General features: G+C 54.4%; 2 protein-coding genes across 4 annotated transcripts in view; one reads left to right on the forward strand and one right to left on the reverse strand.

The window, feature by feature from the left end:
- On the forward strand, window positions 1-11,858 carry LOC102004212 (cytochrome P450 2F3). The gene is made up of 10 exons (XM_005414015.2): window positions 1-109; window positions 1,239-1,430; window positions 1,517-1,679; window positions 4,372-4,521; window positions 7,827-7,987; window positions 8,269-8,445; window positions 8,886-9,027; window positions 9,561-9,748; window positions 10,397-10,538; window positions 11,366-11,858. The coding sequence occupies exons 2-10, from the start codon at window positions 1,260-1,262 to the stop codon at window positions 11,545-11,547; spliced, it is 1,476 nt and encodes a 491-aa protein (XP_005414072.1). The 5' UTR covers window positions 1-109; window positions 1,239-1,259; the 3' UTR covers window positions 11,548-11,858.
- Egln2 (egl-9 family hypoxia-inducible factor 2) overlaps window positions 11,630-27,129 on the reverse strand; it is a 15,887-nt gene continuing 387 nt past the window's right edge. Inside the window, exons 2-8 of one of the 3 annotated variants that reach the window (XR_265083.2) lie at window positions 25,268-26,334; window positions 20,210-20,329; window positions 19,678-19,814; window positions 19,438-19,505; window positions 18,715-19,102; window positions 12,109-12,157; window positions 11,684-11,722 (exon numbers count right to left, since the gene is read on the reverse strand). Coding sequence is in view for 2 of the 3 variants with exons in the window: in XM_005414013.2 (XP_005414070.1) it covers window positions 19,047-19,102; window positions 19,438-19,505; window positions 19,678-19,814; window positions 20,210-20,329; window positions 25,268-26,113 (1,227 nt within the window). In the remaining variant the exon portion in view is untranslated. Of the gene's footprint in view, window positions 11,723-12,108; window positions 12,158-18,484; window positions 19,103-19,437; window positions 19,506-19,677; window positions 19,815-20,209; window positions 20,330-25,267; window positions 26,335-27,129 lie in introns of those variants that run through there. The other 2 variants (XM_005414014.2, XM_005414013.2) reach the window with 2 other exon arrangements.

The following is a 27,129-nucleotide window of genomic DNA, read 5'->3' on the forward strand; positions in this document are numbered from 1 at the left end:
GGGGGCGGAGCGGCAGAGGAGGGGTGCGGACAGAGACCACTTAAGAGCAGCTGTCAACCCCCTAAGTACGCTCAGAGCTCTGGGACTCGTTGTAGCTGCTGCACAGCAGGTAAGGGGTGCTGGCCAGGGGACTGGGGGTTCCCCAGAGAGTGTGCTAATCCCATCTCAGTCTCTAAAACTGTCTGGGAATCTCTTTTGCACATTTGCATGCTCTGTGTCTGGGCATCGTTTCCGTCTCTGCTGCCGCTCTCTGCTCGCTAGTCTTGTGTGGAGTTTGGTCTCTTCCTCTCTCCAGCTCCCATGCTTTCTCCCTCTCCCTCCCGCCTTCCTCTACCTCCCAGTGTACCCCTCTGTCCCTTTATCTCCGTCTCTCTTGTCTCTCTCTAGCTTTGTCTCTCCCTAATTCTGCCTCTTTCTTTCTCTGATCCATGTCAACCCTTCTTTCTGTGACCTTCTCTGTTTGGCTGTGTCTCTGTCTTGATCTACCTTGTTTCTATCACTGGGTAAGAGTTAGGATCTTAGCCAGATGTGGTACCACAACCTGTAATCCCAGCACTCGGGAGGCTGAGTCAGGAGCTTCGTTGCAAGTTCAAGACCAGCCTGGGCTACAAAGTGAGCTCAAGGCCAGCCTGAACTGCATAGCGAGACCCTGTCTCAAAAAGAAAAAAAAAAAAAAAAAAGAGTATCTTGACAGATAGATGATCAATTGACACATGATGAATGGATGGATAAATGGATGGATAGATAAATAGATAGATAATAGATAGATATCCAAGGATATATAGATATCACACTATCACACTTTTGTTGAGCATGGCACACACCTGTAATGCCAGCATTCAAGAGGCTGAGGCAGGAGGATTGTCTGGAGATAAAGGCCAGCCTGCACTACATAGCAAGACTCTGCCTCAAAAAAAAAAAAAAAAAAAAAAAAAAAAAAAAAAATCACACTCCATTTTCTTCTGTTCTCTTCATTATGTCTCTGCACCCCTCAGTACCCCTCTGTCTCCTGCGGGCTCTGTCTCTCTTGTCCCTCTCCAGCTCCGTCCTCTCCATCCTCCCCTTTCTTTCCCCCGCCTTCCTCCTCCTTTATTCTGGGGACTGCCCGGCCTGGGCTTCTTCCTGCTCCTCCTTTCTGTCTGCCCGACCTCTGTTTCCAGGGCCTGGGGAAATGAAAGCTCCAGGCGAGGAGACGGAAGCCAGTCTCCTGGTCCTACCCTGTCCCCTCTGCCTTCCAGACACCTGCAGTTGCCTTCAGCATGGACAGTGTGAGCACAGCCATCTTGCTGCTGATCCTGGCTCTGGTCTGTCTGTTCCTGACCCTCAGCTCGAGGGACAAGGGCCAGCTGCCCCCAGGGCCCAGACCCCTCCCACTCCTGGGAAACCTGCTTCAACTCCGCTCCCAAGACTTGCTGACTTCACTCACTAAGGTGCAAGGCCTCACCCTGGGTGAATGGGGAGGTAGGAGGGGCCCACGGCCACGGAGCCTCCTGTAACTTCTTTCTTCCACCTCCAGCTGAGCAAGGAGTACGGCTCGGTGTTCACAGTGTACCTGGGGCCCAGGAGGGTGGTGGTCCTCAGCGGGTACCAAGCCGTGAAGGAGGCCCTTGTGGACCAGGGGGAGGAATTCAGTGGCCGTGGAGAATACCCTGTATTTTTCAACTTTACCAAGGGCAATGGTAAGCCTGCACCCACCCCATTCCCTGCACCTGCCCCCAACATTTTCCATATTTCGGGAGGAACTGGGGGTGGAAGGTTGCCAATCCCAATCTTGGTGAAATTCAGGGCCGCTGATCTCACTGCTAACATCAAATAGGATGGAGCCAGGCAGTCCTAATCTAGGAGGATGTCTGTCCCATTCCCCACCTGCAAATCCCACCAGCAGCTTGAATCATACCTGCACACCGGTCCCCACCCCCATCCAGCTCCAAGCCGTCATGCTCCTCCCTGGCTCTATCCCGGCCACGTCGTTCAACTTCTGACTCAGTCAAGTAGCCGAGTTAGCGGGTCCCAGTCCTCATGTCCGACTTAATCTCAACCCACATCAACCCACCCCACCTCCCCCACCTCAACCCCAACTCCGTTCCTGCCCGCAGCAGTAGCCACACTTCGCCCCACTTCAGTCCCATTAGGAACCCTCCCCCATCTCCATTTTAAATTCTATTCTCTTAAACTCTAATCCCTGGAGGGGCTGGGGATTTAGCTCAACGGAACAGAGCCTGCCTGGCAAGCGGAAGGTCGTGAGTTCGGTTCCCGATACCGGAAAAAAAAAACCAAAAAAAAAAAAAAACTCTAATCCCTGGAGACAAACTGAACTCCACTGTAATGTCTCTCCCCAGCTTCAGGCCCATCTTCTATCTCACTCACCTACTGAAGTCTCCAGTCCCCATTTTTAATCAATCCCTCACCATCACCAACATAAACCTCTTCACCCATCCACCCAACCCCAAGCGCCCGCTCACCCCGAAGTACCCCTCCTCAACCCAAGTTCCGTCCCCACCGCCAGCCTCAAACCCAGGTCTCACATCCCTCAGACCTCGTTAGCATCTTTGTCCCCCACCCAAACGCAGCCTCCCCAACCCATCCATCAACCGACACCGTTCTCTCCAAGCCTCTCCCACATCAGCGTCCTGTCCTCTTTATGGCTGGAAATCACGTAGATTCATGGTTTTCAAACTCTGCTTAAATACAAACCTCTTATTCAAAGGAAAGTATGTGAGAAGGTCCCCAAAATATGACTCAGAAAAAGATTTTTCTGATTGAAAGGAAATCCTGGCCTGAACTCTCCGGGAAGAGTGCCTGAGCTTCGCCTGTTCCCGTCACTAGATGGATCCCAGCTGCCCCTGGATTTGATGAAATACCACTTGTCCTGTAGTAAATACACTCCCACTCTTCATCTCTTTCTGTTCAGGTAGAGAACATGCAAGAGAGCTAGATGCAGTGCCAGAGAAGGTTACATTGCTACTTTTGCATACATCTTTGTTACTAAAAATGGCCACCATCTAATTAGTTTACCCTCAACACAGAGGTGGCTGCAGGGTTCTGCCACTGACCGTGTACCCTTCAGCAGGTGGTCTCCCCACTCTGCCCCTCAGTTTGCTATCAGGAGAAGGTTGTTACAAAGAGTCAGTGAGGTGATGCATGGACTGCAAGGCGGCATACTACCATATGTCCTTCCCCCCTTCCCTCCCTCCCGCTCCTCCTCCTTCCCTCCTCCCCACCTTCTCTTTCTTCTTCAGTATCTAGTTCTTTGCTACATCCAGAGGAATCACAGATAGAAACTTCCAAGACCTTGCCCTATTGTAGCTCCCAGATCATCACCAGAATGTGACATCCCAGAGTAGTCAAGGTGGGGGGGGTGCCGGGGTGCGGGAGCTGTGGGAGCTGAACAGAGTACCTGACCAGCTGAGGAGGGAGGACTTTGGAAAGTCATCCTGGAAAAGAAGGCCTCCAAGCTAAGACTTGAAAGATGAAGATGACTAGTCAGAAGACCAGGGTTAAACTGGGCATGGTGGATCACACCTATAATCTCAGCACTCTTAGGAGGCTGAGGCAGGAGGATCACAATTTTGAGCTCCACCTAGGCAGTTTAGCAGACTGTTTCAAAATTTAAAAAAAAAAAATTTTTTTTAATGAGGTGGGAATGAGCCAGGTGTGGGGCCGGGGGTGGTGGCACAGGCCTGTAATCCCAGCACTCAGGAGGCTGAGGCAGGAGAATCGCTGAGAGTTCAGGGCCAGCCTGGGTTACAAAGTAAATTCAAGGCCAGCCTGAACTATAGAGGGAGACCCCGTCTCAAAAATAATTAATTCATTTAATTTAAATAAGCTGGGGATGTAGCTCAGTGCAAAGGCCCTGGGTTCAATTCCCAGTACTGCCCCACACACACACACACACACACACAAAGGACTGTGCAAGAGGCCACTAGAGTCCTGCCCTGTCCCGGTGTCTATTTTTCCTGGTTGTCTTGTTTGTTTGTACATTCAGTGATCAGTAAGCAATCACTGGCACTTCTTTTGTGACAAGATGTGTGCCAGGCAGTGCCAAGGACACTGCTGACGAATGCAGGCCCCACACTGTCCTCCCGGCACCGTGAAGGACACAGCCCTGTCACCAGACAGCAGCAGCCCAAAGTGACCAGGTCCTTGGGGGGAAACAGAACAGAGCGACAAGGACGGTAGGGAGGAAACGCCAAGCCCTAGAGCGGCCCAAAGGGGGCACTGAACCCCACCTGGAGGGTCGGCAGGGCCTGTGGGGACAGGGAAGACGGCAGACTCCGTTTCTCTCCCACAGACAGCAGGAAAAGGGACGTTAGGTGGCACTGGTCCCGGGGACAAGCTGTCGGTTCAGCCTGCTGCCCCCCTTCTCCCCAGGCATCGCCTTCTCCAATGGAGAACGCTGGAAGGTCCTGAGAAGGTACTCCCTCCACATCCTCCGGAACTTCGGGATGGGAAACAGGAGCATCGAGCAGCAGATCCTGGAGGAAGGCAGGTTCCTGCTGGAGGAGCTGCAGAAAACAGAAGGTTAGGCCCCTGAGTGCAGTCTGCATCCCTGAACTCACGGCCATGCTATTTGGCAGGCAGTGCCAGGAAGTACCAGGGCATGGGTATGAACACAAGGTCCCGAGGCTCTTCCCTTAGCGGCCGTGAGAATGCGCCCCTGGAGTGGGTCCGCTTGTGGGTTGGCTTGTGACTCTGCGTCTCCTCCAGGTTAGGTGAGGCTGCTTCCCTGTCTCTCTGTGGTATTCTGAGTCCTGCTTGTGTAATGCTGATGGATAACGATGATATTCTTAAGACCTGACCGTACATGGAGCCTGGTCCTGAACGTGTTTTCACACGTTTGGTCTGTAAGCCTCAGGATAACCCAAATGCAGATGAGGAAAAGGAGCGCAGAGGTTAGGGGACTGGCTTAGAGTAACAAAGCGAGTAAGCGGAGGAGCCAGGATTTAAACCTATGCCTGACACCCAAGTCCACAGTCAACGCGTTAATGCCATACGTGTATTGTGTGTTTATTGGATACCAGGCATGCTGCTGAACTCTAGAGGCACGAGCTAGTTTCACCCTCTAGCAACCCGAGAAAGTCAGTGTTATTCCAGGGGAGGCAGCTGAAACCCAGAAAGGCTCAGCCACACGCCCGGGATATATATGGCAAAGCGGGGATAAAAGCCCAGGGAAAAACCTGTGGCCCATGGGGGGAAATCGTTAAGAAAAGTAAGCAACACAGAGCTGGAAGTGTATTGGTGCAATGCTTGCCTAGCGTGTGCAAGGCCTGGATTCCATCCTTACCACTGCCCCCCTACCATATGCCAGCGCTGTTCCAAGAATTTTCTGTATATTATCTCTCTGAAAGATCAACCAAATTTAGGAAGCAGGTCCTACTATCAGTACTATTACAGGAGAGGAAACTGAGGCACAGAATGCTAAACAGCCCCCTTCTCTTTTTTTTTTTTTTTTTTTTTTTTCCCCTTTTTGAGACAGGGTCTCAGTATGCAGTTCAGGCTGGCCTTGAGCTCCCTTTGTAGCCCAGGCTGGTCTCGAACTCGCAACAATCCTCCTGCCTCAGCCTCCTGAGTGCTGGGATTACAGGCGTGCGCCACCACGCCAGCAACAGCCCTCTTCTCTGATCTCCATATCTTCTTGGCTTTGGGCAAATGATGATGAGGATGATGATGACGATGATATGGTGGCAGGTGATATTGAAGGAATTAAATAATGCAATATAGGTGAAATCATAATAACTGCCTGTATTAATTTCTTATTGCTGCTGTAAAAAAATTTCCAAGGGCTGGGGATTTAGCTTAGCGGTACAGCACCTGCCTGGCAAGCCCGAGGTCGTGAGTTCGATTCCCTGTACCGGAAAAAAAAAAAAAAATTTCCATAAAGGAAAGCATGGTGGTACGAACCTGTAATCCCAGCACTTGGGAGGCAGAGGCAGGAGAATTACTGCAAATTTGAGGCAGCATGGGTACATAATGAGTTCAAGACCAGCCTGAACTACATAAAGAGACCCTGTATCAAAAAATCAAAAAGAAAATTTTTTCCACAAACATATTGGCTCAGAACAACACAGATTTATTCTCTTGGAGTTCAGAAGGTCCAGAATAAAAATGGATCAGCAAGGCTGTGTTCATTTGGGAGGACCTGGGAGAAGATCCCTGTTCTTGCTTTTTCTAGCTTCTCAAAGTTGCTGAATGGCTCCTGGTCCCTTCTTTGAAGTTCAAAGCCAGAAAGATGGTAGCTTCCAATCTTCCAGCCATCCTACCATCACATTACCTTCCATTACATTTAGAAGGACCTTAGAAGGATCACGATGGGCCCACCTGAACAATCCGCAGTAATCTTCCCATCTCAGAATCCTTCATTGCATTTGCAAAGTCCCTTTTTCCACTTAAGGTAAAAGGTTCTATACACAGATTCTGATGATCAGGACACAGATATCTTTGTGAGGGCATTGTTTGGTCTACCACAGCACCTTGGTTTGTGACAGTCTCCTAATGGGTCAGGCATCAGGCAAGGCCTTCCCAAGCAGACATCACTCTTATAACAGCCCTACGAGAAGACAACTGTCATCAACCCATTTTGCAGATGAGAAAACTGAGGCTCAGGGCAGAAAAGTCAGTTGGCCAGGACCCATCAAGAGGCTGAACAAGGATTCAGACTTAGTCTAACTTCAGATCTGGTTTTGTCTTTTCTTTTTTTTTTTTTAGACAGGGTTTCACTATGCAGTTCAGGTTGGTTTTTTTTTTTTTTTTTTTTTTTGGTTTTTCTCCGGTACCGGGAACCGAACTCACAACCTTGCACTTGCCAGGCAGGCGCTTTGCTGCTGAGCTAAATCCCCAGCCCCCCATGTTGGTCTTGAACTATTTGTAACCCAGACTGGCCTTGGACTTGCAGCAATCTTCCTGCTTCAGCTTCCCAAGTGCTATGATTACAGGCGTGCACCACTACGCCCGGCTATGTACTATATGTCTTGGCTGTTGTATTGCTTTAATATTTGTTCTTTGTGCTCTGCCCATTGGATTACTGGATGTTAGGTGTGTTTCTGTGGCCTTTTTTTTTTTTTTTTTTTTCAGTTTAGTTTTTTGGAAATAAGCTCCAAACTTATGATCTCTCTGCCTTAGCCTCTCAAGTGCTAAAATTAGACCACCACACAGCTCTGTGGACTCTTTCTAAGGTTGTAGTTCAGCCAGACACTACATATAACATTCCCCGCTGCTGCCTGCTGCGCTGCCAGCGTTGCTCTGTTCTTGTGTATGGTGTGTCGACCCTTCTGCCTGGTTATATGCGATCTGATGCCACGTACTGTGTTCTCCAGTCCGCTGCGCTGCTGCATATCACTGTTGTGTGTGGTGTTGCAGGGCGTTGCTGCATGCTGGTGCTGTGTGTCAGTACACTGTTACCATGTACTGGGATATTTCTCAGCTGGCTGTTAGGTCCCTGTACCTGTAACTGTGTGTACTGGCAAGCGCTGCAGTTGTATTTACTGGGGGTTTTGTTGCTGTGTTATGTGCTCTCTGCTGTCTGCTTGCCACATGCCAGTGGGCGTGTGGTGGATTTGGTCACCGAGACCAGCCTGTTCTGTGGTTGGTGATGTGTTTACTGATGCACTACAGAGTGTTGTGGGTGCTGGGCTGTCCCTGCCGTTGCCAAACATGGTTAGGGTGGCCGTACACGGTGTGCTGGGCTGCTGTGTGCGTGTGTTCTTTGCCGTGGCACAGATCGTCATGGTTGGCTCAGACGCTGTACAAACTAGGGCTGTGACTCCGTGTGGTCTGGCATGCTGCACACTGGGTCTCCAGAGCTGACGCGTTCTGCCCCTCGCCCTCAGGCCAGCCCTTCAGTCCCCTGTTTATGCTGAGCCGCTCGGTATCCAACATTATATGTTCGGTGATCTTCGGCAGCCGCTTCCACTATGATGACGAGCGCCTGCTTACCATTATCCGTCTCATCAACGATAACTTCCAAATCATGAGCTCAGCCTGGGGCGAGGTGAGTGGACTGAATGCAGCGGGTTGAGCAGGGTCCAGTGGCCAAGAGGAAGGGGCCGGAGGGGAAGAAACTGTGCCACCTCCCTGGCCTCCGCCCACGCCTCCACAGTGGCTCCCCTTAGGCACCCAGCCCCCCCCCTCCCTCCCACCTGCTCCAACCTCTCCAGAGTTCAGCTGTCCTTCAGACCGCTCCCCGGCTACCTCATCCACTTGCCTTGCCCCCTTTGCTCCTGAACGCACACTGCCCACTCCTCCAAGCCCCTCCAACTCTCCCGTCCCCAGCTGTACAACATCTTCCCGAGCCTCCTGGACTGGATGCCGGGGCCACACCGACGCATGTTCCAGAACTTCGGGCGCATGAAGGATCTCATCGCTCGCAGCATCCGTGAACACCAGGCTTCCCTAGATCCCAATTCTCCCCGGGACTTCATCGACTGCTTCCTCACCAAGATGGCAGAGGTAAGCCCTGCCTGGAAATCCCACTGCCAGTCTGACAGGAAGCCTTCCTGCTGCTCGGGCCTCAAATCCAAGCAGACCCCAGACTGGACGGGACTGAGGACTTAATCCGGGAAGAAAAGCTAGGGCAGCTAGGGCGGCTGGCTTTGCTGGTACCTTTGCTGGTACCCGTGCAGAGCCTCCAGCAATTAACAGCTCATTAAGAAGTTGTTAAAACCCTGCCCAAGATGTTGATCAGGCCCCGAGGAAATTTTCCCTACCCCGCGCTCCCTCCATCCCCAGCTCCCCGAGGTATGGAAGCTAAGCAGAGGAGGGTCCAGACAGCACACAGACACAGCTGTGAAGCTCTAGGGTGAACCGGTCGCACAGACCTAGAGCCTGCGGTCAGGGTGGGGATGGAATCGCCTGGCCCTGGCTCATACCCGCGCCTCTCAACCCCTCAGGAGAAGAAGGACCCGTTGAGCCACTTCTGCATGGACACCCTGCTGATGACCACACACAACCTGCTCTTTGGCGGCACGGAGACGGTGGGCACCACGCTGCGCCACGCCTTCCTCATACTCATGAAGTACCCGAAAGTGCAAGGTGTGCCCCGGCTCACCAGCCCCGAGACCCACCTGACCCAGCACCTGCCTGAAGGAGCCCAGGGCTAAGGCCTAGGTCGCCCAGCCAAACCCACACGGAGGCCGACCTCACCCGCGGGGCGCATAGGGTCCCCACGCTAGCGTGCCGGGATCCAGACCCGGGTGCCGCCCACAGAGCCTTAAAACTGCCCACACTGCCTGCGCTCCAGCCCCTGCTGGGCCGCGACCTCCAGCCCTCCCTCAGAGCCCACCTACTGGGTTCCAACCCAGAAGCCTCTCCGGAATCCCATCCGGGCCTGGGATCCAGATGCCTTGAAGCCCCTCCTGCACAGCCCCCTTGCACCAAGCGGCGTCTTGCGCTCGCTCCTTCAGAAGCTCTGGCTAAGCCTTAAGTGCACCCAGGTGGGACTGGGCGCTAGAGGCTTGCGCGAGACCCCTCCCACGCACGCACAGGCTCTCCACCCGTTCCCCCGCCCCGCCCCCGGGTACCCTCCCCTACGCTGGCGCTCCAGCACCTACCCCTTCCACCCCCAGCCCGTGTGCAGGAGGAGATCGATAGAGTGGTGGGGCGCTCCCGGTTGCCGTCGCTGGATGACCGCGCGGCCATGCCTTACACTGATGCGGTGATCCACGAGGTGCAGCGCTTCGCAGACATCATCCCCATGAATTTACCACACCGCGTTACTCGGGACACGGCCTTCCGCGGCTTCCTGCTACCCAAGGTGTGCCAGCCACCTGGCAAACGACATCAGGCCCTACAGCCTAGCAATCAACTCACCTGGTCTTAGCAATTGGCTTCCTGAGCCCTAGATATATGTTTTTTTTGTTTTGGGGAGGTGGTCTTTTTCAGACAGGGTCTCACTATGCAGTTCAGGCTGGACTTGAGCTCACTTTGTAGTCCAGGATGGCCTCGAACTCTCAGTGAACCTCCTGCCTCAGCCTCCTGAGTGTTAGGGTTACAGGCATGCGCCACCACATCCGTCCGTCATGAGATTCTTAAATCCAGGACCCCAGCCACTTCCCAGGACCCAATACCATACCATAGTGGACTGGTTCCTGTCCTAAACTCCACGCCCCTTCCCTATCACCACCCCACTTCTGACCCCTCTCCACAGTCCCTGGGGCCTGGGACTTCATTCTGAGAATCCCTGTGGCACTGTTCTCAGAGACCGCTCCACTTCCCAGAAATCCCACATCTGCGTCTGTGAGAAAGAGATCCCCACCAGCTTGTGGTACCCATCAGGGGAAAGCCCAGATGAGTCCTAAGTCCCCCTGCTCCCCTTCCTTATCCCCAGGACCTCCGGGCCTGTGGAGTGGAAACCTGCAAACCAGCAGTTCTACGTCCTAACACCATCTCCTCACCCGTACAGGGCACGGATGTCATCACCCTCCTCAACACTGTGCACTATGACCCCAGCCAGTTCCTGAAGCCCCAGGAGTTCAACCCTGAGCATTTTCTGGATGCCAATCAGTCCTTCAAGAAGAGCCCTGCCTACATGCCCTTCTCAGCTGGTGAGGGCAGACCGTTTAACTCTAGTCCTAATTCCACTATCCAAGCTTCTCACCTCTCACCCCGCCCCACCCTCAGCTTTGGATGAACACAGACATTCATTCATTCATTCATTCACTCACTCACTTTCCCAACTCAGCCCTGGGTAAATCAGGATTAAAATCCTTGCGGAGGGAGGAGGATTAACTATTTAATTTGGGAGTGCTCGTTGCCAGGCTCTCCACGAGGTGGCGCAGTTGAAGCGGTTCCAGTTTTTCCTCGCTCGGCTCTGCTGGAAAGCAACGCTTTACTCACTTGCCGGGGGAAGTGGAGGAGGTTGTAATTGGTAAATTCCCACACTGCCTACCCCGTGCCACAGGCTGCCTCTGCGAAGAGTTACAAAGGCGGTGGCCAAGAGCTGGGCAGCTGTGAGGTGCGGATATGTCATTTCTCTGAGCCTCGATGTGTACATCTATAAACTGCACCTACCTTTTGGAGTTGTTAGGGGGACTTAATTAAGAGCAGGATTGCATTGAGAGCTTAGTGCATAGCACACAGAGCTACATAAGAATCGCATTCTTACTGCTGTACCTGTACTCACTATCACGAAACACCTCCATTTCACATGCTCCGAAATTTCAAGAGCACAAAATTTCCAGGAGCCTTGATGGAGCCGGGAAGCGAACCCGGGCGGTCGCACTGCGGTGGGCCAGCCTATTCTGCCTTCTCGCTTATTTGAAGCGTCTCTGTGATGTGCCCAACCACTGTCTGCATATCCGGTTTCCTTCGGGGATCTGGATGCAGCCTGTCACCCCTTGTCTCACCCTCCTCCCCACTCCCCCACCCGCAGGGCGCCGACTGTGCTTGGGCGAGCCGCTGGCGCGCATGGAGCTCTTCCTCTTCTTCACCGCCATCCTGCAGAACTTCACATTGCAGCCGCTGGGGGCGCCCGAGGACATCGACCTGACCCCTCTCAGCACCGGGCTGGGCAACGTGCCGCGGCCTTATGAGATGCGCGTGATCCTGCGCTGACGCTGACACTGACGCTGACGCCGCGATGGGCCTGCGAGCGTCGAGGCCGGCGCCCGGGGCTGCGCTGCCCTGCTCCTGCTCCACAGCCCGCCCTCAGCCGCCTCGCTGTCACCTCCTCTTCCCTGCACCCTGGGCCCGCCACGTGCCCGGCCTTCATCGCTCCTCTGAATCCCACCTGCACGCGGAGAAACACAAGGGGAATGGGAAGGGCGCCTTGTACCCACAGCTCGTTCTGTGCGCCTTTTCCGGGCTTTTTGTATCATTTTCTAGCGAATTATCTTTGTAATAGATTCCAACTTGTCTGGGCTGAATTACCGGAGCAGCACGGTCAGGGTGGGGAGAGAGAAGTCTGGCTGCAGAGAGGGGAGACCCCCCGTGACTAGTGGTACCATCCCCTTCAGGGCGGCTGCAGTAGCAGAAGTTGTCCCCTGATTTCCATGAGACAGGCTGGAAGCTAAAGGCTGTGAGGGCCTGGACAAGGCAGAGGAATGGAGACACCCAACAGGAGTCGGTTGGAGATGTGCGCCAGGTAGTGAGGGCCTGGGGAAAGGTTATGCTTACGTGGTGCTTCCTACTCGCACACTGCTCTAAACGCTTCATTGACTTCTCCCTGTGAGGCAAAGCAGAATTTATATCACCTTTACACATGAGTGAACGGAGGCTCTGAAAGGGGAAGTGACTTGCCGAAGGTCACACAGCAGAGAGGGCAGAGCTTGGATCTCAGCAGTGTGGCCCCAGGCACTGGGCTCGTGACCACTGCCTTTCAGTCTCACAGGCCCGAGACACAGAGGAAGATACGGGCCGAGACCGAGGAACACAGGTGGACAGGAATGGGAGTGACAGGCGGAGGGAGGGACAGAATGAGGTTGGGAGAGGGCACGGAAGTGGCAGGGAGAGGAGAAAGAAAGGGCAGTGAATGCGGCGGCGAGGCGCAGGAAGGCTGTCCCGACCCCCACTCTTCTTGCTGCTCCATTCCTTTGCCCACAAGTCCTTCCTCTGGGTGAGGAGAGCAATCTCAGGCACGCAGCCTCCTGGGCCAGACTCACTGTAACAGCCTGCCAGCCTACTGACGGCAGCCCTTCCCATCCAACGTGTCGGGCATCTCCCCAAGGTCACCCAGGAGCTCGCGCCACACTGCAGGACGTGGGGCTGGCAGGGTGAAGCATATAGCTCCTTGTGTCTCATATGGGCCACCAGCTCCTTACTCCCCACAGGGGGACCAGTCTGTCCCGGGGCCCAACCAGCTACAAAGAGGTGGCGGGACAGACAAGACAGGGACGGCAGATAGAGACCTTAAAAAAGCCAAGACTGGGGAAGAAACAGAAAGTGACAGGGACAAGGAGTCACTGAGAAAAGGGAGAGACAGATACGAAGGGCGAGGGAAGACTAGGAGAGACATCAAAGCCAGGTACAGTGGCCTACGCCAGCAAACACAGCTACTTAGGAGGCTGAGGCAGGAAGATCACAAGTTCCAAACTAGCCTGGGCAATTTAGTGAGATCCTCAAAATAAAAGGGACTGGGAGAGAGAGCAACTTGCGAGAAAAAGGAAAAGGAAGGAAGATGGTGGACTGGGAAGACAGACTAAAAGAAGGTAGGCGAGAAAATGGTGGACTGGGGAGGTAGAAAAACAACCTGAAACAGGAAGAATGAGAGTTGTGCAATCACTCAGCAAATACAAGTATTTACTGAGCCACTATTATGTGCTAAGCACCGTTCTAGGTGTTAGGGTACAGATACAAACAAATCATTTTTTGGTACCAAGGACTGAACCTACGGCCTGAGATCCATCACCAGTCCCTTTTTTAATGACACAGGGTCTCACAAGGTTGTTACGCTGTCAGAACTGCTCTCAGACTGACCCGACCCTCCAGGCTCAGCCTCCAAGAACACTAGGGTTACAGCTTTGAATCACCATGTCCAGCACAACCTTAACTCCTGAGGAGCTTGTATTCCAGAGGGTAGCCCGATCAAGAGGAAATAAAGAAGAGCCTGGAGTTGGCAAGAAAGCCAGACCCTAAGGCAGAAGACCCACCACAGAGCCTGACCCACAGGGAAGGGGTGGAGCCACAGAGGGCACAGCTCGAGGCACCCAGACACACCCCAACCTTCAGCAGAGCCAGTACTTTTGAGCGAGATCCAACCCTCAGCCCTTGCCAGTCACCTGGCTCCTACAGAAAGGGCTGCAGGTGACAGGGAAGGCCCCACACCTGTGTTACCAGCACCCTGGGAGGCCGAGGCATAAAGATATGAGTTTCAGCTCACCCTGGGCAACTTAGCAAAGCCCTGTCTCAAAAGTTTTTCTCAAAACCAAGTGGAGGAGGGGGTACCGGGGATGTAGCTCAGGATAAAGGTGCTGGGTTCAATCTCAAGAAAAGAAAAAAATCTGAAGAAAAAAAAAAAAGGCAGGCAGGCAAACAGGTCAGGAGAGCCTGCAGGGACAGAGATGGGAAGCACAGAGTGAGGTCAAGACCGACAGAAGAGACAGACAGATACACTGAAGTCAGTGAAGACATAACAGGCAGAGACTGAGAGGAAAACACACAGAGCAAGGGAGACACAGGAAGAGAAAGATGAGCGGGGACAGACTGAGAGTGAGGGGACACGGACATAAAACGAAGACCAACAGAAACACTGAGACACTCCCAGAAGTCAATCCAGTCCTGTGCCGGGCCCCACGCCTGGCAGGAAGGCTGATCTGGCAGTGCAGAGTGCCGCACAAGGACACTTGGGAACAGTCTCAGTACTGACGCAGCCCCCGACCCAGGCGGACCCGAGCCCCATGCAGGCCTGCATCGGCCCGTCTAGCCTGCGCCCCACAGCAAGGGGAAAATGAGGGATGTTTGTCCACCATCATGACCTGGCCTCAGATAAGGGTGCCTCCTGAGAAACTTGGGGGACCGGAGGCCAAGGAGTGCAGCACCAGGTACACAAGACACTGGGGGCATCTTGAGAACAGAGATGGCAGTTCCTGGCAAGGCATACACAGAGGTACAGTCGGTTCGACATGCGGGCAGCACCCAGAAGTCACAGGATGCGGGGGGGGGGGGGGTGGACAGGTGCAGCATACAGGGTCCCAAAAGCAATGGAAGTAGTAAGGGCTCAGGGCACGTGAGTGCTAGGCCGAGGTACCTTTCCAAGTGTGTTTAGGAATCAGAGGCACGAGAGGTCATTCAAGGACACTGGCCAGAGGTCGTGAAGGGGTTACAAAGGTACAGACTGAAGATGGGCCCAAAGGTGCTCTGGGCTTGCGGGGTGCACCTGGCCAAGTGAGCTGACGTGCAAACATCAGGCATGTATGTGCAGACATACACAAAACCAGGGAGGCCAGGGCACGGAAGTGCTAGGACTGGGGCTAAGTTAGGGGGAACCTGGAATGGGCAGCTCACAGGCACTCACGCTTCCCACACGAGGTTTTCACCCCCGCTCCAACCCAAAGCCCCATAGAAATCAAATCACAGTAAAAGGACACAGGGATGGAGGATCTCGGGCATGATAATCACAGCACTGCTGCTATGGCTTCTAACGCTCCTGCTTGTGAGATGGGTGTGAGGTGTCCAAGGCGCTCAGGTACACAGAGGTTAACCCCCAGCGCCCACACTGCCTCCAGTGCAGGGGGACTTGCAGCTGAAGTCTGGTAGCCTGAACCCTGCACTCTCGGAGGCAGCCCTAGCCGTAGATGGGAAACAGAATTTTGGACACATACAGGGAGGGTTGGGGGTTAGAACTCCCAGTTCACTGAGTGAAGACAGCTGAGGTCAGGGGCCTGGGCACTTGCGTCCAGGAAAAGAGGGAGCTGCGGATCTGAACCTCTAGCTCTGGCGAATGAAGGGCTGAGATGAAGACTTCCGGGTCTAAGGGAAGAGGAAGATGAGCGCCAAGAGAAGGGATCAGGAGCCTGGACCAGGTCCCTCTGAGCACCAGCTCCCAGAGCTCTCCCTGCTGGTGCCATACTCAGTGTGGCTGGGGCTGCAGCCTGCAATGATGTGGCCACAGGATGCACTGGTGCTACACACAGATACCTTCTCTGGCAGCTGGGCCTTGGCAGTTTGAGAACACTCCTTACATAGTAATGGGAAGGCCCAGGAGACGGAAGCAATGACTCGGATCTGCCAGTTGGGTGGATAGAGTGGAGCCACTAATATGGGGTAAGGCCAAACAGAATGTGAAGCCACCAAGGGCCAATGGTAGGCCGGGCATGGTGGCGCACGCCTGTAATCCCAGCACTCAGGAGGCTGAGGCAGGAGGATCGTTGCAAGTTCGAGACCAGTCTGGGCTAAGTAGTGAGTTCAAGGCCAGCATGAAATGCATAGGGAGACCCTGTCTCAAAAAGACGGAAAAAAAAAAGGCCGATGGTGAGGAGGGTGGGACAGAGCTAAAGTAAAGGGACCCGACTGAGGTTTGTTTTTTTTTTGGTCTTTCTGAGACAGGGTCTCACTATGCAGTTCAGGCTGGCCTTGAGCTCACTTTGTAGACCAGGCTGGTCTCAAACTCACAACGACCCCCTTGCCTCGGCCTCCCAAGTGCTGGGATTACAGGTGTGCACCACCACGCCCGGCTATCCGACTGAGGTTTACCGTGCAGAAAGTAGGAAAGAAGACCCCAAGAGTCAAAGCTTTAAAAACAGCTGACACAGGTCAGAGGGTAGGACCAGCAAAGGTGGGGTCCACACACAGGTAAAGCCAAAGTTGCTAACTAAGGGGTCTGGTACAGAAACAAAGTGAAGGATTGAGAGGAAGCAGACTCCTAGCGTTCCCTAGAGTTGAAGGTCCTAAAAAGTGTGCAGCCAGTGAGTGGGTCCAACTCCCCAGCCTTTTTTTTTTTTTTGAGACAGGGTCTCACTATCAATTCAGGCTGGCCCCATACTTGCTAATGCTATATCCAAAGTAATCCATTCCATGGTCTTCGGGAACCACTACAGATTTGGCTACCTGGAGTTAGCAAGGCTGTTGTCTTCTGAGACAGGGTCTTGCTATGTGGTTAAGGCTGGCCTCAAACTCCCAGCAATCCTCCTGCCTTAGTCTCCCAAGTGCTGGGATTACAGGCAGGCACCACCACACTCATCTATGAAGCTCTTTTTTTTTTTTTTTTTTTCCCTTTTGGGTCTTTTTGAGACAGGGTCTCGCTCTGCAGTTCAAGCTGGCCTTGAGCTCACTTTGTAGCCCAGGCTGGTCTCAAACTTGCAACGATCCTCCTGCCTCAGCCTCCCGAGTGCTGGGATTACAGGCGTGCACCACCACGCCCAGCTTCATCTGTGAAACTCTTAAATGACAATTTCCACACCTGTTCCAGATGGGGTGAGGTGAGAGTTGGCTCCAACCTCTCCTCAATGTGCCCAACCTATGATAAACCAGAGCACACAGTGCTATCCCTAGAATGGGGTAGACCTAAGATTCTCAAAATGAAAGCCTTCTACAACCTACAATCTCCCCACTGGGAAACCAAGGCCTAGTAGCCTTGCTTAACACCCTATTAAACTGTTTCCCCAGATACATACTTTCCCTACCCTCCTGGACTGGCTGCTGGGATTGCATCACTGGAAATCTCAAAGAGCTCCATGTCTTCATGTCTGAGCAAATCTGCGGGCACCAGCAGATGAGGCAGTCTTAAGAGACTGCTTCCTGGACCAGATAGATAAGGTACAAGTCCCTGCTACCGTCAATACCATCCATGCTGCTCACCAGATGCCTGCAACAGGAAGCACCTCTCTGCCTGCTGGAGGAGGACCCAGCAAGCCACTTCCAGGAAATGCCAGTGCTAACAACACATGACCTTTCTTAGGTGGCACAAGCATCACCCTGAACCATGACTTCTCTTTCTGCCGAAGTACCCACAGGTCATGTATGAGATAGACACTGAGATGACAGGTTAGGGTTGGAAGATGGCCAGTTATCTGGGGATGGGTATCTCACAGCCTCTGATGACCCCAGCCAAGGCGCAGGTGGCACTGAACGCTGTCATAGGTAGAATGTGAGTCTCACACAGGCCCTAGACCAATGCAGACCCAACATTTCACCAACACCCTGCCACTGAGGCTGCCATACATCCTCACTATGGATGCCCACCTGTGGGGCTGCTTTCCGACACAGGTGCATACAAAGCCTGGGATCTGATGGGGGGACCCGTGGGTCAGGAGCACAAGCACCTATTCCAGATTGGCTTGCCAAGGATATAGCTCAGTGGTGCAAGGGCCTGCCTAGCAAGCATAAGGTCATGAGTTCGATTCCTAGTATCAAAAAAATAAAAGATTGGCTTGAATGGGTATAGGCAGTGCTGACTGAAGCACCATCAGCAGCCCTGGAGGCTAGAGAGAAGGAAGGCCCACAGCTGTAATCCCAGCTACTCAGGAGACTGAAGCAGGATCCGTGAGTTCGGGAGTTGCAGGCCAGTCTAGGCAACATATCAAGACCCTATCTCAAAACAAATACAAGGGGCCTTGGAAGAGGCCCGCACACTCAGGCAACTTGAGCTGTACTTTCCCCTAAGGCACCTGCATGATTCCCCAGCTTGCATCACTGCACTGGGACCCCACCCAATTCAAGGAGCTAGAATTCCAAAACCCCACCAACCTCCTGTGACTTCAGGGCCCACAGAGAAGGGACCAACCTGGACCAGCCCTGGGGAATATTAGGGGTTCACCATGCACCCACGACCCCCAAAGAGCAGATGTGCCTGGGCACAGGCCTGGCCTGGAGGTCTTCCTCTTTGCAGTCACCCTGCAGAGGTTTACGGGTTCCTGTGCAAAGTCCCGCCAGCGACCTCACCCCCCTAGCGCACAGGCCTGTACAGTGTCCCTGCGGCTTTTAACTTCTGCCTGGTGGTCCACTGAATTTAGCCAAGGCAAGCTTCACAGGACTTCAACTTCTCCTGAACGCCTGGTCAGTAAAGGCCCCATACAGGAGGTGGAGGAGGTCTCATTATGGAAAGGGAGTCAGCTTGTGCAGCTTTGAGGTAAACTTTTATTTCTTGGCTGACAGGACTTTCACATCCATGCTCCTCCCAGCATCTCACTCTGCCCAAGAAGCAGCGGCCTAGTCTGAAAGGTGCCATAGCCAAAGGGGTTGGGGAGTCACTTCACATTCCAGGCTGGAGGAGCTGGGTTGGGGGGGGGGAATTGGGGCTACTCCCCTCCCACCCCAAATCTTTGCCAGCAAGAGGCCATGACTCACCTCAACCCCAAATCCTGCCTCCCAGATCTCCACATCCAGTAGAATAATGACCAGACAGGACAGAACATAGGCTCTGAGCTTCAGCAGTGGTGGCCCCCAATGCCGGCTACTGTCCATGTCACAACCCAGCCTCCCTCAGGGGGCAGCAGAGGTCTCTCCTCCATGGTCCTCCTCGAAGCACAGAGCCCTCCACACCAGGTGGGACAGAGGCAAGCCAGAAGCAGCAGCAGAGGCAGGAAAGGAGCAGGCACCCAGACTGGCAGGCTGCTGAGGGCCCAGGGCTCTCCTGAAGTCGGGTGAGCAGTCGGTCCATGCAGCTCTGGGGCTGGCCACTAGGTGGGTGTGGTCGGCTGTGACACAGGAACCTGGACACCTTTCTGTCCAGATGCTGAGGGTGAGAGGGCAGGAGAATGTGAGTCATCCGGGAAGGGAAAAGAGGCCAAAGGTAACCTGGGAAGATGGGGAAAAGGATCAGGAAGAAATGGCGCTCATGGTGGGGCACAAGCAAAGGGGGCTGGCTACAGAGAAATGAGAACTGAGTGGAGGGACTAAGAAACTGATAAGGGGAGGATGTGGATGTAGCACAGTGGTACAATGCTTGCCCAGCACACACAAGGCCTGGGTTAGATATACAGGGTAGGGGTATAATGAGATGGATGGGTGGCTTGACGCCTGTCGGAATACAGGGAGTAGGAAAGACACAAGACAGAAGGAAGCAGATACCTAGCTGATACTTGTCTTTGGCTGCTGCCCGCTCCTTGGCATCAAAATACCAGACAGTGATGGCGTACCTGGGGACCAGGGCAGATGAGATCAGTTTTCTGCAATTCCAGTCACCACCTCCACAATGACTCAGGCCACCCTTCTGAGCCACCTAGGCCCTGAGTGTTTCATTCAGGGGGGTCTTAGAAAACTCTGGCACGGGGGAGCACCTGAGCATATCCCCAGAAGTATGGGTCATACCTGGTGGCATAGGCTGGCTTGACTTCATGAGGGTTCCTTCGGTCAGACCAGAAAATGAGCAACCGGTCAAAGAGTGGCTCAATGTTGGCTACCACAGGCCGGCCCTCAGGGAAGATCTGCAGCAGGCCGCCATGCACCTGGAGACAAGCCAGAAAATGAGGCTGGCCGCTCAACATGGAGCAACCATCTTGCATTATGCCCAGGTGCCCACCAGGGGGTGCAGCACAGACACTCGGCTCCCTCCCACCACACAGGCTCTTAAAATGAATGACAGTCCAGAGTTTGCATCACCATGGAGATGGGCAGGAAGCTACTAAAGAGAGGAAAAGGGGGAGTGTGTTCATGGGCAGTCAACACCACTCCCTGCAAGTGGAGAGCTCTCACCACAGTCTGTTAGGGAGGAGAAGGTCCCATTTAACAGGAAGGCCCCACAGACCGTATAACCACGCCCCTGGGCTGAGAAGCGGTGCAGGCTAGAATCTGAGTAGAGTGGAATGGTGTGGATGCACACTCCCCAACCCCCACACCCTACCTTAACATCCCAGTTCTGATTCAGGTAATAGATACAGGTGATGCAGCGCCCATCGCCGTGGGGATTGTCAACATGCCTCACGTACCCCAGTCCATTGCCTGGGTAACACGCCACCATGGCCTGGCAAAGACAGAGGAAGGTGGTTTACTGAGGCTAGGCATGGACAGCCCGTGAGGCAGCCATTACCCCTCGTTCACCCCTTCCTGACTCTTGTCTTCCCTTGATTTCTTGAGCATCCTGGGCTCCAGCCCCCAACAGACTTTCTCCTATTTCAGCCAAAACTCCATCCTCAGGTCCATCAGAAACTTCAGTTTCGGGGCCTCGCCCACTTTCCATTCATACCCAGGACAAGCCACCCAAATGGGGGTTTAGACCCTCCCTCAGACATTTCAGTAAATGAGAAGCCAGTCTAAGCATTTCTGGAATGTAGACCATGGTTCTCACCTTGGCTAAAGCGTAGAAATCTCCTGGAGACCTTGGAGACAGAGGTCCAAGCCCACCTCATATCAAATGTTCTAATGGACTAGGCTTGGACTAACGTGGGTCCTGGGTTGTTTAAAGGTTCTTCAGGTAATTCTACTGCTGCACACTGTTATGTTGAGAACTACTGCCCCTGGATACAAAGAATCCAGCTAAGTGAGTCATGTGTCCCATACACATTCGAACAGGAACCAAAACCTAAATTCTGATAGAAAGTGAGATCTAATTCCAATTCTAAACTTGCAGGACAGCACTGGGCAGTCACTTTATCTAAGTGGGCCTCAAGTACTGCAGCTGAAGGGGGCTAATAAACAAACACCTGTTTGTAGCAGCAGCATTAAGCCCTCAGAACATAACACTAGGAAGTTCCAGACCACCACAGGTCTGACAGCTAGGACTCGCTGCAGGTCTTGGCTTGAGTCTTGTTTACTCTGACACTGCCCCTCCCCAGCCCAGCCCCGCCCTGTGCTGCCCAAGGGGACTGAGATGTTTGTCACCACCAGCGCGCAAAAAAGGACCCAGTCACTTTTGCAGACCCAATTCTGTAGCGAAGGAGCCTCTGAGACCTAGCTCTCAGCGCTGCCACATGAGGTGCGACAATTGGGAGGTGACTTAATTTTGTTGCCTCAGGTTCCTCACCCGTGGGAGGAACTAACAGTACACACTACTGCACAGGCTGTTGTGGAAAGTGAACATGGAAAGATGTCTGGGAAGACACCGGCAGAGGACCTGCCACACGACTGAGAAGCAGAGCACGGGCTGAAACCCCTAGAGAAAAGAAAGAGAAGCCCCTGCCCTACTCTGGGCCCAGACTCACCGGGAGCAGGGACGAGGTACTAGGTAAACAGGACAATCAGACAGCATGGGACCCTTCAGCTTCACCCTGCCAGGGACCACCTGTCTCGACCCTGCCACTAAGTTCCCTACCAATGCTCAGCTGCACCAGAGTTCTGGCCCAGCCGCACGGCCCTGACACAGAACATTCATGATCACACAGTGCAGTCCATGCTGCCAGAAACGGGAGGCTTGCCAAGGACTCCAAGGCAGGACAGGCTGACTCAAGCCCTCATTCTCCCCCCAGGTTGCCTCTCAACCTCTCCATTATTCCCAAGGTTGACCCTTATATGGATGTTAAACTGCTCTGCATCAAGCATGTGTACCTGACCCACCCCGAACCTACCCAGGAAAGAGGCCAGGAAGCTGCCACCAGCCAAGACCACCCAGCAGTGGAGGGCTGACCTCTCTGGCAGCATCAGGGTACAATGTGAGAAGACCCAAAAGGAAAGCCCTGGCCTTACACACAGAGGTTCAGCAGGGGAAAACAGCCCTGCTTACTCCCTGGAGATGGGAAGACACTCACAGCAACCACTCACTGTGAGAAAAGAATGTGGCCATGGCCCTGGTGACCTGCAATCAACAAGTCACCAATTAGAGAAGGAAAAGGCCTCCCCAGCTGGGACTCCAATCCCCGATCGTGCTGGCTCCGCACATGGATGGACATGTGAAGGGTGGCATGCATCCTCTTCCCCTACAACCCACCCCCGCAAAGCAGCCACAGAACCCTTTCCCCAGGTCTTCATATACCCCAAGAAAATACAAACTCCCCGTCATAGCATCCAAGGCCTCAGGTGCTATCCCTATCACTTCTTTCTAAGCCTCAACAGACCTCATCGCCACCTCAAGGCCTACGCACCTGCTTTGGTCACACTTTCCCTCTCTCGTTATTCAGGACTCAGGTCAAAGGTCACTTTAAGTTTTCTAGCTGCCCACTCCATTCCTCTCAACATGAGGCACCTGTTTACCCAGCACTGATCTAAAAAACAGCCTCATCAAAGCCCCTGGGGCCAGACTCAGCTCCCAAGTGCCGAGGACACTATCTGCTGCCTGAAAGCACTCCTCTGTACCCCATCCCCACGAGGAAAGCCTCAACCACAGGGACAACAGGCAGAGTGACAAAGGAACTTGCTCTCTACCCCTCCCACTTCAGCAGACAGGTGGAATCAAGAGGCAGACCGTTATAAAGGCTACTGATGACAATGCACCAAGAGCCCTATCACTCATACGCGCGCACACACACACACACACACACACACAGAGTAAGCAGCCAGAGACTCAGCTGATGACAGCAGGCCCACCTCCAAGCTGCTCCTAGAGGTGCAAATCAAAACAGCTGGACCATCTCTGGTGTGCCCTCTGGTAGCCCTTGACGCTAGCAGGAGTGAACTCTCTCAGCTCCAAGGCAACTGAGCAGAGACCAGGGAGAGGAGGAAAGGTAGGACAGAAGGTTCAGGAATGACTGAGGCGGGGCTGGGGATTTAGCTCAGGGGCACAGAGCCTGCCTGGCAAGTGCGAGGTCGAGAGTTCGATTCCCAGTACAGGAAAAAAACAAAAGAAGAAAAAAAAAAAAAAGTGGTCAGAGGAATGACTGAGTAACAGTTACTGCTGGCAGTCACAGTGGTGATTGTCTCCACTGCCTCTACCCACCTCAGCATCAGCCACACTCCAGAATCCAGGGAGGAGCCCAACATTGCCCTTGAGAGACACTGGAGGTGCTGGAGGTGAACCCTGGCGACTGGGCTGGCTCTTTCCCCCGCTTCTCCATCCAGCCTGGCTTATTTTCACTTCCCCAGGGCAGTAAAGGCAACCGACAACTCCCCACTCCTCAGTTTTAGCCTGGGTCCTATCCACAACACCAACTAGGTAGGAATGAGAACCCCCAAAGGGGAAGCCATCCATTTCAACCTTTCTTCCCTAAACTGCCACCAACTAGCTGGGGATTGAACCTGGCTTTCCTAGCCTGTGGATAAGCAAACTGCGGCTCAGTACGGTATCACCCTGGGCCACGCAGCTTTTCTGGACTTCCCGGACTTCCCTAACTTCCCTCCTGCATGGAGAGCTGACACTGTGCTGCAGCAGCTGAGCCAGAGAGGCCACAGTGATCTGGGCTGCACAGGAGCCAAGCCCAGGGAGGGGCCCAGCTCTGGTTCTCCAGCTATCAAATAACAGGAGGGAGAGGGAAGTAGGACAAATTCCAGCTGGGGTGGGGAGGAAATAGGCTTGGGCCCCGGGGGAGCCCTGGTCCCCACGCCAGCTCCAGTCAGAGAAATGTTGCACAGAAGCAAAACTCAAGATGGGACCTGAGAGGACAAGGGGCACCAGGATCACAGCCTCCAGCTCAGAGGACAGAACCTGGCCAGGGAAGTCAGCTAGGCATCACGTACTGAGCAGCAGGCATTCCCTGTAGGCCTTGCCCAAATGACACTAACCCTTGGGCTCAAGGATTGGGCCCTCACACGCCTTCCCATGAAGAGAATGAACACAGCAGCAGCCGGGAAAGGTTCTGTGGGCCACTGTCTGTGCAGGGATCCTGGCCCTCATTTTTTGTTTTTGTTTTTGTTTTGTTACTGGGAATCAAACTCAGGACTTTGTGCTTGCCAGGCAGGCACTATGCTGCTGAGCTATCTCCCTTGCCCTGACCCTAGTTCTTAGACAGCTAGGGGCCTAACAATTACCCATGAACTTCAACAAAATGAGCCCTTGGCTTACTAGAGGGTCTACAACTTCTAACAAGATCTCAGAACGACCCAGGTTCCAAAAAGAAATTAAGAACTACTACCCCATGGGGGGGGGGGGCACACCCAATACACGTACAGGCAGCGAGTCAAGGACAGACACAGGGCGACAAGAGGGGGATGAGGTAACAAACAAGACAGAGGGATGGAAAACAAGGACTAGGACAAGGGGTGGGAAAGATGGGGACAGAAGCTCTAACTGGGCCAGCAGGTAAACAACCAGTGCCACCCCCAGAACGCCATCTTCAATGCAGATGCTGTAACAGCCCCACAGGGCATAACACAGCCCAGGACAGTGTTTTGACATGGCAGGCAGCAGCCACTTCCTGAGCACGGGCATCACCTCACCACTCCACCCTTTCCCTCCACCTTCAAGTTCTCCTACCTGGGTAACAGGATGGATACCACATACCTGTGAACATGGACAGATGGGAGGACAAGCCAACAGGAAAGGACGAAAAACAGGAATGGGCAAAGAGAAATACTTGCCTGTCTACACTGACTGTTCTCACTCTGGGGCCCCTGAACAGACACCCGGAGCCAAGAATCCCACCATAAGCCAAGTGTGGGGCGGGGTCAGCAGCTCTCACCAGGTTCTCCAAGAGGATTACCAAGGGAGGGCAGAACCTCCCTCCCCGAAATCCCCACCAAGACAGGCACCCCTCTGCTACAGCTGCCTAAACCCTTCTGTGGACACAAAAGCCTGTCCTCAACACTACTCTTGTCAGAGCACTAGATATGGGTTGGGGATTTAGCTCAGCGGCACAGCGCCTGCCCGGCAAGCACAAGGTCATGAGTTCAATTCCCGGTACCGGAAAAAAAAAACAAACAAAAAAAACAGAGCACTAGATATGTTACCAGGTGACACCACCTGGAATCCCAAGCCCTTGGGAGCTGAGGCAGGAAGATCACAAGTTCGAGACCAGCCTGGGTGACACAGTGAGCTCAAGGTGAGCCCGAACTACACAGGAAAACCCTGTCTCAATAAAGTGCTACCAAGCCTTACCTTGGTGCGCCCGTTGATGACGTAGTTGCCCAGCCGCCCAGCACAATGGCGGATTACAGTGTCCACGTGGGCCATGAGGGCACCGATGCTCCAGCAGCCTGGCTCATGACCTTCCACCCAGGCAATCTGGTCCCCACGAATGCTACGCGGCGGGATGGCCCGCTGGCTCACTAGCTGCCCATCACGCAGGCGCCCACCCCACCTCAGAGCCTCCACCTCGGCCAGCACACGGCCACCCAGTGCTGCCCCCAAGAAATTGTCCTTGACGCAGATGCCGTAGTACCGCATGCAAGGCACGATGTAGTCCAGGGCCAAGCGCTCAGGTGCAGAAGGCAGGGCTTCCTCCCTCAGCCTAGCACTCATTTCGCCACTGCTGCTGCTGCTACCACCACTGCCACTGCCCATGCCACCCTCCCCTTCTGCCTCCTGATTCTCCTGCCTGGCCCAAGACCGCTTGGCAGGTGAAGGGGCATCCCCACCATCCTCTGCCCACTTCCGTTTGGGGGCTTCAGGCCGGGCACCCTGGGCTGCGAGTCGCTGGCACTCCTTGGTGACCAGCGCCGCAGCACCTTCACTCTGCAGCGGCCACAGCTCACCGCCATCCTGACCAGCCAGGCCCTCCCGCAGGGGGCTGTTAGCGGTGGAGGTGGCTGCAGTTCTGAGGGTCCCACTCCCCGCCGAGGCTTCACCAGGCACTCCTGGACGGTGGCAGGAGGGCAGCAGGGTACAGGGCAGGTAACTCTCCACCCCCATCCTAGGCCGGCTGGGCTCCAAGGGCTCTGACACAGACACCGGCAACTGAGAGAGAGACTGACTCAGGGCCTGCGGCTGGCACGGGCTGTCCATGGCAGCAATGTCTTCATCCCCCGGGCATGGAGGGCACGGCCCGGGCCCATGGTGCCACCCAGCTCCTCCTCCTCCTCCTCCTTCTCCTTCTCTTCTACTTGATGCAGCTGGGGGTCGCCGGGCCTGGTGCCAAACAGGGTGAAGCAGCGGGAACTCCTCTTGTGCCCTAGGGGTGTTTGGTGGTCCCCAAGTCCACTGTTGTCTCTAGACACTTAGGGGTGCTGGAGGAAAAGGAAGAGAAAAAAGCAGCTGTGAGCACAGCTGGAGACGGGCAAACCGCGGGAAGAGGTGGGTATGCTGCAGGCAAGTAACAGCAGCATGACCAGGGCAGACCGGGCCACAGTGACCCCCACAACCGGAGGCCAAGTGCGGGAGAAGACTGAGAACGTAACGGGGTACAGCCGACAAGCATAAAGCAGTGAAGGGGAAGGGCCAGAAGACAGACACTGGGTGGACGACCACAGACAGAGGTGGGGGGAAGGAAAAGCACCCACGGAGAAGGGGGACGCGGGCCGGAGCAGAAAAATGGTGGAGGGGTCGGGGAGCTGCGGGGTCTCCCTGGGGGCTCGAGAGCGGCACGGAAAAGTGGGGATCTACGGGGAGGGGGTGAGGGCTATGAAAAAAGTGAAGAGTTGGGAGGGATGAGCAGACAGGAAACTGGGGAGTCCACAGACAAAGAGAAGGGGAGCCCCAGAGACAGAAAAACAGACAGGAGGGAAGGCCGAGGAGGCCAGCCCCAAGGGTCGACCTGCGCCCAACCGGAGGAAGCCAGCTGGGGGCGGACACACACCCAGACGGAAGGGAGGTCCGGAGACAGACGGACAGGCGGAAGGGCGCCCTGGAGGAAGGTCCACGGCGACCGAGGGAAAGGCGCGGGCTCGCGCACCGGCGGACAGGACCAGCGGGAAGGCGCCCGGCTCCCGAGCCCCTGCGAGGCGGACCCTACGGCCCCTCCGGCACCACGGGCGCGAGAGGCCGGGCCTAGGGCCGCCCCGGCTCCAAGCCCCGCCCCTCGG

Source organism: Chinchilla lanigera, unplaced genomic scaffold (assembly GCF_000276665.1).
Source record: "Chinchilla lanigera isolate Chin_1 unplaced genomic scaffold, ChiLan1.0 scaffold00177, whole genome shotgun sequence".
In the NCBI taxonomy this organism is placed as follows: Eukaryota; Metazoa; Chordata; class Mammalia; order Rodentia; family Chinchillidae; genus Chinchilla; species Chinchilla lanigera.

Coding starts and splice junctions, on each gene's coding strand:
- LOC102004212 (XM_005414015.2), top strand. CDS start 1,260: ATGGACAGTGTGAGCACAGCCATCTTGCTGCTGATCCTGGCTCTGGTC. Junction 4,522..7,826: donor GGAGCTGCAGAAAACAGAAG/GTTAGGCCCCTG, acceptor CCTCGCCCTCAG/GCCAGCCCTTCAGTCCCCTG. Junction 8,446..8,885: donor TCCTCACCAAGATGGCAGAG/GTAAGCCCTGCC, acceptor TCAACCCCTCAG/GAGAAGAAGGACCCGTTGAG.